This window comes from Nuphar pumila, chromosome 8 (assembly GCF_984573655.1).
Source record: "Nuphar pumila chromosome 8, dmNupPumi1.hap1.1, whole genome shotgun sequence".
Classification (NCBI taxonomy): Eukaryota; Viridiplantae; Streptophyta; class Magnoliopsida; order Nymphaeales; family Nymphaeaceae; genus Nuphar; species Nuphar pumila.
The window spans coordinates 7,101,742-7,114,206 of NC_143256.1; the positions used below are offsets into that span (position 1 = coordinate 7,101,742).

The 12,465-nt window shown below is 45.3% G+C and overlaps 1 protein-coding gene across 1 annotated transcript in view; it reads left to right on the plus strand.

Moving 5' to 3' along the window:
• The first annotated feature begins 3,211 nt into the window (after positions 1 to 3,211).
• LOC149829531 (Peptidase family M48 family protein) overlaps positions 3,212 to 12,465 on the plus strand; it is a 31,525-nt gene continuing 22,271 nt past the window's right edge. The window contains exons 1-3 of the mRNA XM_090016009.1: positions 3,212 to 3,813; positions 4,167 to 4,634; positions 5,087 to 5,238. Of these exons, the coding sequence (XP_089872135.1) occupies positions 3,337 to 3,813; positions 4,167 to 4,634; positions 5,087 to 5,238 (1,097 nt within the window). The 5' untranslated portion in view covers positions 3,212 to 3,336. The remainder of the gene's footprint in view (positions 3,814 to 4,166; positions 4,635 to 5,086; positions 5,239 to 12,465) is intronic.

Below are 12,465 nucleotides of genomic sequence, written 5' to 3' on the forward strand. Positions count from 1 at the left end.
TTTTGATGGATGCCATTCATTTTTAAGATGAACAACATCCAAGGTAGCTCTGTCATGATCCTCTCTCCTTGGTTCTATTTCTTTTTTTTTTTGAAAGGCAAGCTCGGGTTAGGGATACCGGGGTAAAATGGGGCCCCGCCCTGCCTCACCCCGTTTGAACCAGGGATGAAGGACATGAAATGGGGATGAAGGTTAAAATCAAGACCCGTGCAGGAATGGAGGCAGTGATGGACTTATGCTTTCCCCCGCCCCACCCCACCCCATCCCCGATCTCCGTTAATAAAATGCTAAAATACTTTTTAGGAATGACAGTGGACCAATAAAAAATGGGGCCACGACTCACCTCACCCCATTTGGACCGGGGGTGGAGGACATGAAACAATGATGAAGGTTAAAATCAAAACCCGTGCAGCGATGGAGGCAAGGATGAAGTTCAAAATTTTGAGACGGGACGCCCGCCCCAGTCCACTGCCATCTCTAGCTGGGGGTTAGGCAGATCCCTACCAGAACAACAGCCACCCCATGTGGCAGAGGAATTTGATCTGGGGACTTCAGCTTGACAGAGGACCCCGCTTACCACATAGGATACCACCTTGATGGTGGTTCCATTTCTTTTTGCTTCTAAGCCATGTCTACATTTGGTAGGGTGTTCAATGTGACCCATCCCATATAGATGGTGTTTTACTATTACTTTTTGTTTGTCAGCAAAAAGGGCTTGCCCATTTTGTATAGAGTAATTTTCTGAATGCACTGCTACCGCTTTTGTTTTCCACAAAAATCATACAATCTCACTCCTTTCTGTTTTTTTCATGTTTTGACAGTTAGTGATTTCGATTTGTCAGCTTTTTCAATCATGGTAGTATATGGAAAGCCTTCCTCTGTTGAGGCACGGATTTACACATTTGTTTCTTGGAGTGTTTGCCTTTTATATGCTTTACTTGTTGTCTGTGACTGGCTCTTTGATTTATTTTTTCTTTGTATGATATTTAGGGATGGCAATGGATCGGGGGCGGCCGGGGTGGGGGGGACAAGGTCTTCACCCCCCCCCCACTCCGTCTCAAAATCCGAACCTCCATCCCCGCACGGGATGAATTTTAATTTCCCCCTTCATTCCCGTTTCATGTCATCCATCCTCGGTTCAAATGTGGGCTAGGCGGGGCCCCATTTCCCCTCGGTCTAGTGTCATCCCTTAGAAGGATTGGGTATGAGGCAAGGCTGGGATCGAGAAGGGGTCGGGTCGGGGCGGGGCGGGAGAAAGCATAAGTCCATCCCTGTTTCATGCCCTTCATCCCCGGTCCAAACTGGGTGAGGCGGGGCGGGTATCCTGCTTTCCCCCAGCCCACTGCCATCCCTAATGATATTATGAGGCCGTTATATTAGTTTATTTGATAGAATCATGTTTTGGATCATGTTTTTTTTAACATGAAAATAAGATTTTTAAGTCATAAAATTTTGATACATTGTGAGCCTTTGATTTTTAAAGGTTTTAAAAAACATACTGCTATAATCACATGATCCAAAACTTGTTTTCTACTAAATAATGCTTATAAATCATATCTGTAGGGTCTGATCAACAAAAATTTAAATTTTTTAAAAATGTAAAGCTTCTATTAGGTGAGAGTAGGTACTCCAGGAGTACCTTATCATTACCAATATTTAAAATGCCAATTTTTTTTTTAACCCCTTTTGATTCACACACATTTGTTATGGATCTGATTAGAGTGTCATCTGGTCAGACTTTCATTGATTGGATCCCAAACTTGCACATATACAAAAATATGCCAGATCCGGTTCTGAATGTCATCTCACAATAGACCTATTAATTCAAGTAAAAAAAAAGACTTATTAGACAAATTTTTTCCAAACCCAACTTTAACACTTATCCAGTCTAACATGGATCCGACCAAGTCCAAATGCATACGTTAACTATCTAGTTCAAATTTGTATATGCTGTCCAGTATGAAAATATGGGTCAGATCTGCTTTTGTATGTTTTTTGAAGTTTGGTTCTAGTTTTAGACCCGTATCCTACCCAGGTGTCATGATAAAATTTTAAATTCAGTTAGAAAATTGGACCTTATGATATGACAACTGTTAAAAAAGATATATGATCAACGATTTTCATGTGAAAAATGGGTGGTTTTAGCCTGATTCTAATTCAACTATAATGATAATTCAGATCCGACCCAAACCCAAATAATGCTAAATATATTTATCATGAAACTCACCCAAATTAGGACAAATGTTAAACGGAAAATAGGTGGAGGTAAGTTTATAACATGTAATAAGAGTAGGTGTTTAGAACAACGGGAGCTCCGCTTGTCTGGTTGGAGCAGCTAGTACACGTCACCTTATGTTGGGACGTTGCAGGTTCAAAACCCAATGGTATAGTTGTATAACCCCGTAGGGTCTGCCTAACCAATGTTGTCCGTATCGGTATCAGCCCTGAACCGTTGGGCTGCCGATTCAACTGTATCTGCCCGATACCAATACTCAGCTGAATCATTATGTATCGGCTAAAAAATAATAAAAAACTATTCCGTGTCAATCATAACGTGGCATGTGTTAAAATTATTAAGATAATCACAAAATAATATTAAAAAAATAAGTTAAAAAAGGCAAAATCTTGTTTTTTAAAAAACTCGAGAGAATTTGAAAATTTTCATAAATCTTGTGTTTTTTGATAAAATCTTGGCAATAAAAAAATTAAATTTATAAGAAAATATTAATAAAAATTATTTAAAAATAAAAATACATGGGTTTTCATGATAAATAGCGGTTTAAAATGTAAATATCACATTTAAATAGTGGTATTTATGTTTTTTAATAAATCTAACGATATTTTGAAAATCTTGCGAGAAATTGCCGTTTTAAACTTTCAGGCAGCTGCCAAATCCATTCTTTAGGGTAGATACAAAGGAGAAAGGGCTTTACTTTCCATCCCAAATGCAAAAACGCCCATCCCATCTATCAGATTTCAAAACGAAATTCCTTAGTTTGAACAAGATTTTACCTTAGGAACACCAAATGCATAAACACCCATCTCAGCTACCAAATTCTAACAGGCCCTCATTTTCTAAAATTTTTTGAACTTAACAGATATCACGTGTCCTGTTCATGTGTCTTTGTGACAGAGGAATCAAAGGAGAGTTGCGGTTTTCTCCTGCGCTCTCATGCTCTTTGTTGTTTGGAGCACTGCATTAAAAGAATGGAGTTGGTAGCCCAAACATCATGTGTCCTAATTCGTTAAAGACGGATCAAATTTCCTTGATGGCAATGATGGTGGTGATGGGTTGGTGATCGCTCCTGCTTATCTCTCGATTTGGTTCTGCGTAGAATGACTCTGTGCAAGAGGTTTCACTCCCTGGCCTCAAGGGCAGCTAGGTCGTGTGCTTCCTCTCTCCGGAGTGCCAAAACATCGATTCCCCACTTCAATCCCGAGCCTCTCAAGGCGAAATCCCCTCCTCAGAAGGAATTCCCATGTGGGGTTTCATTCGCATCCATCCTTTCTCAGGAATCGAGGGCGCTCGGGGGGAAATTCGACGCCATTGGCCTAAATCGAGGTGCATTCAGTGGTGGTGGGAGGCGATTTTACCACGTCGATCGGTACCAAGTGCGGCATTTTAGGCAGAGGGGGCCTCGGCGATGGTTCGAGAACCCCCGCGCTGTGCTGTTGGTGGTGGTGGTCGGAGGCGGAATGTTGATCACCGTCTATTTCGGCAATTTGGAGACCGTGCCTTATACGCATCGCAGCCATTTGGTCCTCATCTCGCGATCTCTCGAGCGGCAGATTGGAGAAAAGCAATTCGAACAAGTGAGCGCTCTGCACCGTTGCCTATTTTGCTCAATTCTCTTTGATGTGGTCGGAGAGAAAAACCAGTCTGATCCTATCGTTGCCCATATCCTTTAATTCAAAGCGTATCGATTTTGTGTTCGGCTTTTTTGATCAAATGAAAGGTCCACGGATTTACCTAAATTTGCTTTGGTTAGCTTCCCACAACTTGATCAAGTGAGGGATCTTCACATGCTCTCCTTTTTGTCAGCTATTGGCAATTTTTTTCGACCTGTCTCTATTTGTAACCTCTGCTTTCATTTCATGGACCCAATTCCTTTCCTCATTTCATTTATTTGTTCCCATTTTGAACATTATGGGTTTTATTCTTGTAGTTGAAAGATTCCTTAAAGAGGAAAATCTTGCCTCCACTGCACCCAGACAGTGTAAGGGTGAGGCTAATATCCAAGGACATAATCGATGCCCTGCAGCGCGGAATCAGGCATGAACGAGTATGGAGCGATTTGACATATGCTGCTGAGCGGCCCTGGATATCGGATTCACCGGACAGTCATGATGCTGTGATGTCCTTGACTAGTGAGCAAGGAAAGTTGGATATTGAATGGCACAAAGAAGATGAGGTCCTTGATGATATTTGGGTTCAGCAGAATCGGAAGACGAGTAAGGCTCAAGGGTCTCAACCTGCAACCCAGCATTTGGAAGGGTTGAATTGGGAAGTGATTGTTGTTAACGAACCCGTTGTTAATGCCTTCTGTCTTCCTGGAGGCAAAGTTGTTGTCTTTACTGGTTTGCTTGATCATTTCAAGTCAAATGCTGAGATAGCGACTGTCATAGGCCATGAGGTATGAAGAGATGTTTGATATTGCCACTTAGGCTCTGTTTGGGAGCCTTCAATTGGAGGTGTGTTGCGGTTTCCCCCAGTGCTCTTGTGCTCTCTGCTGTTTGGGAGCGGTGGTGTTGCCAAAACGCCATTGGGAATGGAGTGGGCTGCCCCAACACCACATTTCAACACGATTCACAAGAGGATGTTTTTGGCAACTCCATCATCAATACCACATTTTGGCAAAACCATGTTTTGTCAACACATGGAAATGGTGTTTCCACCTTGATGCAATGCTCCCAAACAGAGCATTAATTGTAGTGATGCATTTTTCTTAGAACAACTTGTTAGTAATTGAAAAATTCTTCACCTGTTTCTGTCAGTAATTGCTTGAGTCCTTCATAAGGCCTGGATTTCATTTTCAAATGAGTTTTCTAGTCTTTTGATGTGTCTCAGGTTATATTTCAATTTTAGGTTGGGCATGCTATTGCACGGCATGCGGCTGAAGGAATCACCAAGAACTTATGGTTTGCAATTATTCAGCTGATTGTTCTCCAATTTATTTCTATGCCTGATCTTGTCAGTGCTGTGTCAAATCTTCTACTGCGGCTACCATTCTCACGAGGGTATATTCTATAATCATATCTCTCTATTTTTTTCTTAGATATCTTGTTGCTCTAATGCTCTACTATGATTTCATGCAAATGTATTGATGCTCTTGGTCATACGATGGTAAAGTTATGCTGTAGAATTTGGTTTGCTGCATTAGGCCTTAGCGTATGTTTGTTCATTTAGAAACCCTGGAGCTATTTCATAGAGTTTTTTCCCATTCTCACCACAATAAGACACTGAACCTAGCTCTTGCATGCAAGATCAGTTGAAGTTCAAAGCGAAGTTGTCATGGATGGAAGCAAATCCGGCAAACAATGCAGGTGGTATGGATGTTTTGGATCCATGTGAAGTGATAAGTGAGTCACTGGAAAGTAAGTAGGAAGCCTTTAGGAGGAGATTAAGAACGTTATGAGGATTTAGGGATAACTACAATCGTACAACCTTAGTGTATTAATTAATCATTGCTGTTCAAGGCATGCTCGCAAATTAATGTATGAGCAACTTATTGTTTGCTGTTTGTGTCACATTTCGGCTATATATAACCTATATATCATTAATTTGTCAGCAATCTATAAAAATTCAAATTCAGATGCTAAATCAATACATCAGCTACAATTTGCAATTATCATTAAAAATAAAAATCAGACCACATGAAATCAACTCAATTACATGCAATGCGTGGTGCATCCGGGGTTTCTCAAACCTACACAGTATGAATAAGGTCAACTATGTGGGTGCAACCAAGGTTGTAAAAAGAGTATCATAACCCGTATCGATCGGGATCAAAATAAGATACATAGCGTATCATATTGTAAAAATATCACATTTTTCCTAAAAAAATCTCAAAAAATCTAAAAGAAAATCGTAGAATACAAGATAATGCAAATCATTCATGATTCAACTAAACTTAGATGTCTTATTTCATGTCACAATCAACTAAATATAGATCTCGTTACACACAAGTTTTGTAACAAAAGATACAAAACATCAATCATTTTCACTATCAAACATCCCACCTTTAGCATAAGAGATGACATCTTATTGTGGGCCTTGTGGCTCTTCATTTGGTTGTACACTGATGCAACTTTCCGAGACAGTATTTTAAAAGATATTTTTTAATAAAACTCGTTTGTGCAAACCATGTATCAAATATCAAATTTTCGGTTTACACTAGCGGTGAAATCCGGGTCGAACACAGGGAACATGTTTAAAAAGACTTGTACTTCATACAAAGACAAACTTTATTGCCTTAAATAAAAAGTAAAATAAAAAGTGCTACCCTCTGCTGAGGGCTCAAAAATATTAAAAAGGCCTTATTACAACCCAACTTAAAGTAAACGGCCCTCTGGCCCTAAAAAAACTAAAAATAAAGAAAACTAAAATCTGCAAGGGTCTTCTTCTCTTGTGATCTAGCCTCTTTTGTTTGCTTGGATGCTACAGTTGAACTGTCAAGCCTAAAGGTCCCTTTCTCAAGGGGCATGTCCCTGAGGGTATCTTTGGGGGGCTCTTTGCACACGAAAACTACTCTGCGAAACTGATGCAGCTCACGTTGAAGGAGGAGAGAAAATAATGTCCCACCGTGAATCGGTGGGACTGAACTTCTTTATTAAACTCAGAAATGTCTCAATAACCAATAAAAGAAATGCAATAAACAGGGAAGAATGCAAGGGAAAACAGGAAATAAGTAAAAGAAGGGAAAACTGCAGCAAAAGAAAAGTCGGCTGGGCTTCTTTTAATCTTCAATGCTCTTCACGCAACCCTAGACAACCTCTTAAAGACTGTTTACTGGACCGGGTCGTGGATCCAGGTTTGGATCCGACCCACGATCCGGTTCAGTCTCCCTTTGCAGCTGGTTCTGGGGCGTGCGAGCTCCACCACGCCTGACGTAGGTGCGCAGGGGTACCTCCCTGCGTCGTGGCTCCGTCCCTGCAGGTGAGTCATCTCCACGGGGTCTTTCATCTGCCCTGTGTGGTGGATCGAGTGGCACGCTGGGCCCAATCGGGTCCTGCCCTGCATCATTCTCCCCTGGTTGGGAAGAAGTCGACTCTGTCGACTTGTTGTTGCCACGGTAAGCATATAGATCAGCCACGTTAAAAATAGGGGAAATATGCCAATCATCGGGCAACTCAAGGAGGTAAGCATTTGAACCTAACCGCTGGAGGATCCTAAAGGGGCCATACTTCTTAGGACTTAATTTGCTATAGGTACCGACAGGAAAACGCTTTGGACGCAGGTACACCCAGACAAGTTGATCGACCTCGAAATGGACATCACGACGACCCTGATCTACGAAAGCTTTGTAGGTCTCGTAGCTTTCAACAAGTTTGGTCCGGACTTGTCTGTGAATGTCACACATATATTCAACGGCATCAAAGGCATCCAGAGCTGGAGTTGAGAGATCTGACACAGGGGCGAGGTCAACGACATGGGTGGGAGACCGACCATACACTACTTGGAACGGGAATTTACCAGTGGACCGGTTAATGGAGTTGTTATTGGCGAACTCGGCTTGAGGTAGAACGAGATCCCAAGTTTTGACATTTTCACCCACTAAGCTCCGTAATAAATTTCCTAAGGTGCGGTTCACGACTTCGGTTTGGCCATCAGTCTGGGGGTGATACGCGCTACTGAACTGGAGCTTAGTTTTCAACAGGGCCCATAGCGACTTCCAAAAATGGCTCATAAAACGCGTATCGCGATCGGAAGTGATTGTGTGAGGTAGACCGTGGAAACGGGCAACATCTTTGCGCATTTTGGGCCAAAAGTATCGTTCATCTAAGAGAGCGAACGTCTTATCATGCCCGAAATGCCCTGCTAACCCACCTTCATGTAATTCAGAAATCAACTGAAGCCTGAGGGAGAAATTGGGTACACATAATTGGTTGCCACGGAAGAGGTAACCATTATGAATACAAAAACGGGGGTCAAGGTTACGAGCGGAAGAGGTGCATCCTTCCCAGACTTTGTGAAAATCAGGGTCCGTAGAGTATAACTCTTTGCATTGTTCAAAACCTATGACCTGCACCGACATAGTCATCAACAGGCTGTTCTTCCTACTAAAAGCGTCAGCCACCTTGTTCAGGGTACCCGATTGATGCCGAAGCGAAAAGGTGTACTCTTGCAAGAAGCTGACCCACTTGGCATGACGGACACTCAACTTTTTCTGACTATTCAGGTACTTCAATGCCTCATGATCCGTGTACAAGACAAATTCCTTGTAAATGAGATAATGCCTCCAATAACGAAGGGCTTGTACAACGGCATAAAACTCAACATCGTAAGTGGAGTATTGGCACCTGGCCTGAGTCAGCTTCTCGCTAAAGAAGGCGACAGGCCTACGATTCTGACTCAAGACGGCGCCAATCCCCACTTTAGAGGCATCACATTCAACCTCAAAGACTGCACTAAAATCGGGGAGGGCTAAGACAGGGGCACTGGTCATTTTGTCCTTGATGATCGTAAAGGCTTTGCTCGCCGCTGGCGTCCAATGAAAGCTAGTACCTTTTAAGCACTCTGTGATGGGGGCCATAAGGGTACTAAAATTTCTCACGAAACGTCGGTAAAAGGTGGCTAACCCGTGGAAACTACGGATCTCTCCTATAGTCTTTGGGGTAGGCCAATCGACAATCGCTCGGACTTTAGCGGGGTCGGCCTTGACACCATCAGAAGACACAATAAACCCTAAGAACACGACACTGGATGTCATAAACTCACACTTCTTGGCATTGGCATACAATTTTTCCTTTCTCAAAATATCTAAGACTTGACGCAGGTGACTCAAATGATCAGACAATGAAGAACTATAGACCAAGATGTCGTCAAAGTAGACAACAACAAACTTCCCAAGACACAGACGCAAAACTTGGGTCATCATGTTCATGAAGGTACTGGGGGCATTAGACAACCCAAACGGCATGACTAACCACTCGTACAATCCATCACGTGTCTTAAATGCTGTTTTCCACTCGTCTCCCTCGCGTATCCGAATATGATGATATCCGCTTTTTAAATCAATTTTAGAGAAAATGGAGGCACCGGATAACATATCAAACATATCATCTAGACGAGGAATGGGAAAACGGTATTTGACGGTGATGCGATTGATCGCACGACTATCGACACACATGCGCATGAACCCATCTTTCTTGGGAGTAAGTAAGGCAGGCACGACACAAGGACTAACACTCTCACGAATGAAACCCTTTTTCAGTAATTCCTGAACCTGTCTTAACAACTCCGCGTGTTCGGAAGGGTTCATGCGATAAGCGGGAAGGTTGGGTAGACTCGACCCGGGTACAAAATCAATGGCATGCTGAACCACCCTTGTCGAAGGTAATCCATCAGGAAGGTCATCCGGCATAACATCGTGGAATTCCTCGAGAAGAGGGGCAACATCCGCGGGAATGGACACAGGTGAACTCATCACTGGCTTAGCCACCAGGGCATAACAATAGCCATCTTCCTGGCAGTGGTCCAGGAAAAGCCGGTACGAGAGGCCTGCGAGTCGGGGGACTCGCTCGGGTTTGTCAACTGTGGGGAAACCCGTCTCCCGGATTGGTAGAAGGACGATCTTGTGGCCATTAAAGATAAAAGAGTAAGTGTTCTTGCGGCCATCGTGAGTGGTCTGGCGATCAAACTGCCAGGGGCGTCCCAAAAGAATGTGACACACATGCATAGGGGCCACATCACACCACACCTCATCGTGGTAGTGTTCCCCCATGGAAAACCGGACTAGACAACGCTGAGTGATGGAAACCTCATTTCCTTTCTTGAACCAGGCCATCTTATAGGGTTGGGATAACTTTTCGGTGTTGAGTTTCAAGGTAGACACCACACTCTCAGATACCATGTTCTCACATGCTCCGGTGTCAATGATGACATCACAAGCGTGACCTTCACAATTGCATCGAGTCCTAAAAATGTTGTTCCTTAGCCATTTCGATGGGGTCAATTCTCGGGGTGTGATCAACACATGACGGATGGACAACAAACTTTCGACGTTGCCGTCGAACTCTATAACTCCCCGCTCATCCTCAACCTCAACTAATGAATTGTCCTCACTATCACTCTCACTCGCAGACTCGACAATCCCTTCCACTAGATGGGTGTTCTTGTTCACGGTCGGACACTTGGACGCGACATGTCCTAACTCTTGACACCTAAAGCAACGAAGGGTCGACTCAGTAGGTTTGGTTTTGGACCGGGTGTGGAAAGCTGGACCTGACTGGTCAGATTTGCTAAGGTCGGTCCTAGGTTTTGAGTCACTAGAGGAGCTTGCTCCCCTGGTTGGGAAACTCGGCTTGGGTCGGTTGGAGGGCTCACTACGGGTCGTCCGATATTCCTGCCTCCGCTTCAGCTTGTCCTCGATGTTCATGGCATAACTGCTGGCTTGATCTAATGTTTCGACTGTGACACAACTAAAATCATCAGAGATAGCAGGGCGGAGACCCGAAATGTACCTCGTGACCTGCTGACGAGCTGTTTCCTCGATCTGCACACGCAGGGAAAGACGATGGAACTCCGCGGTGTACTCTGCTACAGTTCGGGAACCTTGGCGCAGGGTCAGGTATTCCTTGTAGGCTCGCTTGGCGTGATCCGAAGGCACGAACTTTGACTGCATTAGTCTTTGCATTTCCTCCCACGACTGTACGCGTTCTAATCCCTGCCGCTCCCTTGATCGTTGTAGCTCCACCCACCATGTCTGTGCTAGGCCTCTCAATCGTGTAGAAGCTAACGAAACACGACGATGTTCAACAACTGTGTGATAATCGAAGAAAAACTGCACTGCATAAGACCAGTCGAAAAACTGCTCCGCGTCGAATCGCCCCGCAAACTCCGGAAGATCCAATTTCACGCCATAGGTGGAAGAGTGGTCTGGTGGTCTCTGTTGTCGCGGCTTCACTATCCCTGCAGGAGGTTCGTTCCAGAAAATGTCGTCGTCCCAAACTGCTTCATTGCCCATATGATGGTATTGTTCGCCAGGATGCTGGTGCTGTCGATCTCTCCTGATGGGGGGTCGGCGGTCGGGGCGCGCCGGTTCCTGCTGACATTGCCTCGGTCGGGTTTGCCCGTGGGCGGGCACCATCTGTGGCCGGTATGAAGGTACTGGAATGACGGGAAGTCCAAGGTTCGGGGGAAGGTTCGGTTGAGGTTCTGGTTCCGGACGGGTAGAATTGGTATAATATGGTTGTGGGTTAGGAATATGGGGTTGGGCCGGATATTGAGTTGGGTTTTGGGTCAAGTCTGGGTAAACGGGTTGGTTTGGGTTTGGGTATGGGTATGGGCCTTGGTTTGGGTAAACGGGTTGGTTTGGGTTTGGGTATGGGCCTTGGTGGGTATATGGATGGGTTGACTCGCCCGATGGAATGTGAATTGGGCCCACTCCTATACTACTCGTCGGACCCAGATAGGGATGGGAGGGATCGAGGTTCGAGTTTTGGGGATAATAGGCTTGGTCTGAACTCGATCCCCAATCCAAGAGATTATGGGTCTGGTTCTGACCCGGCTCAAATCCAAACTGGAGCTCCGTCCGGGTCCGATATGGGTCTGGGTCGGTATTGGATTCGTTTATGGGTTCGAAACTAATGGGTTGGGTTTGGTTCGGGATGAACCGCGAACCAAACCCAATTGGATTGGCTGGGTAAGGGGGTTCGGATCCCGGACCCGCTCCCAGGGACCCAACGGATGGTCCCCGAAATCCAGGCCTGGGTCCTGCTGAAAACTGTTCCGGCCCGGACCCTTTCGGGTTCGGACCCATCCACACGGGTTCGCCAGGTTCCACCCGCTGGTTGGTCATCGCAATGCTTTTGCGCGCGGGACCAGGAGGGAGAAACAACTCTTTCCGGGGTCGGGTTACTGCGCTGGGGCTCGCAGTGGGGTCCTGCGTACTGCTGGGTCCTTGCGGACCCAACCCTACCTGCGGCAGACCCACAGGAAACCGAGCCCTGGTCTGGGGTGCACTCGGACCAAAATTTGCGGCAGGACCCGGCGTGTCGCTGGGTTCCTGCAGGCCCAGCCCGGCCGGTGGCATAGCCCCCATGACTCGAGGCCAGGGCAATACTGCACCAACGACATGGGGTTGCCCTGCCCTACCTTCTTGGTTCGGATGGGGGGTACCTGCTGCGTGTGACGCCGTGGCTGTCAAACCTGGGAATGGAGGAGGATCTGCTGGTCGTGGGGCAGCAACACAGTCTGGTTGACAGGACGTCGGCTGGACTGCTGCCGCGTCTGCTACGACCTTC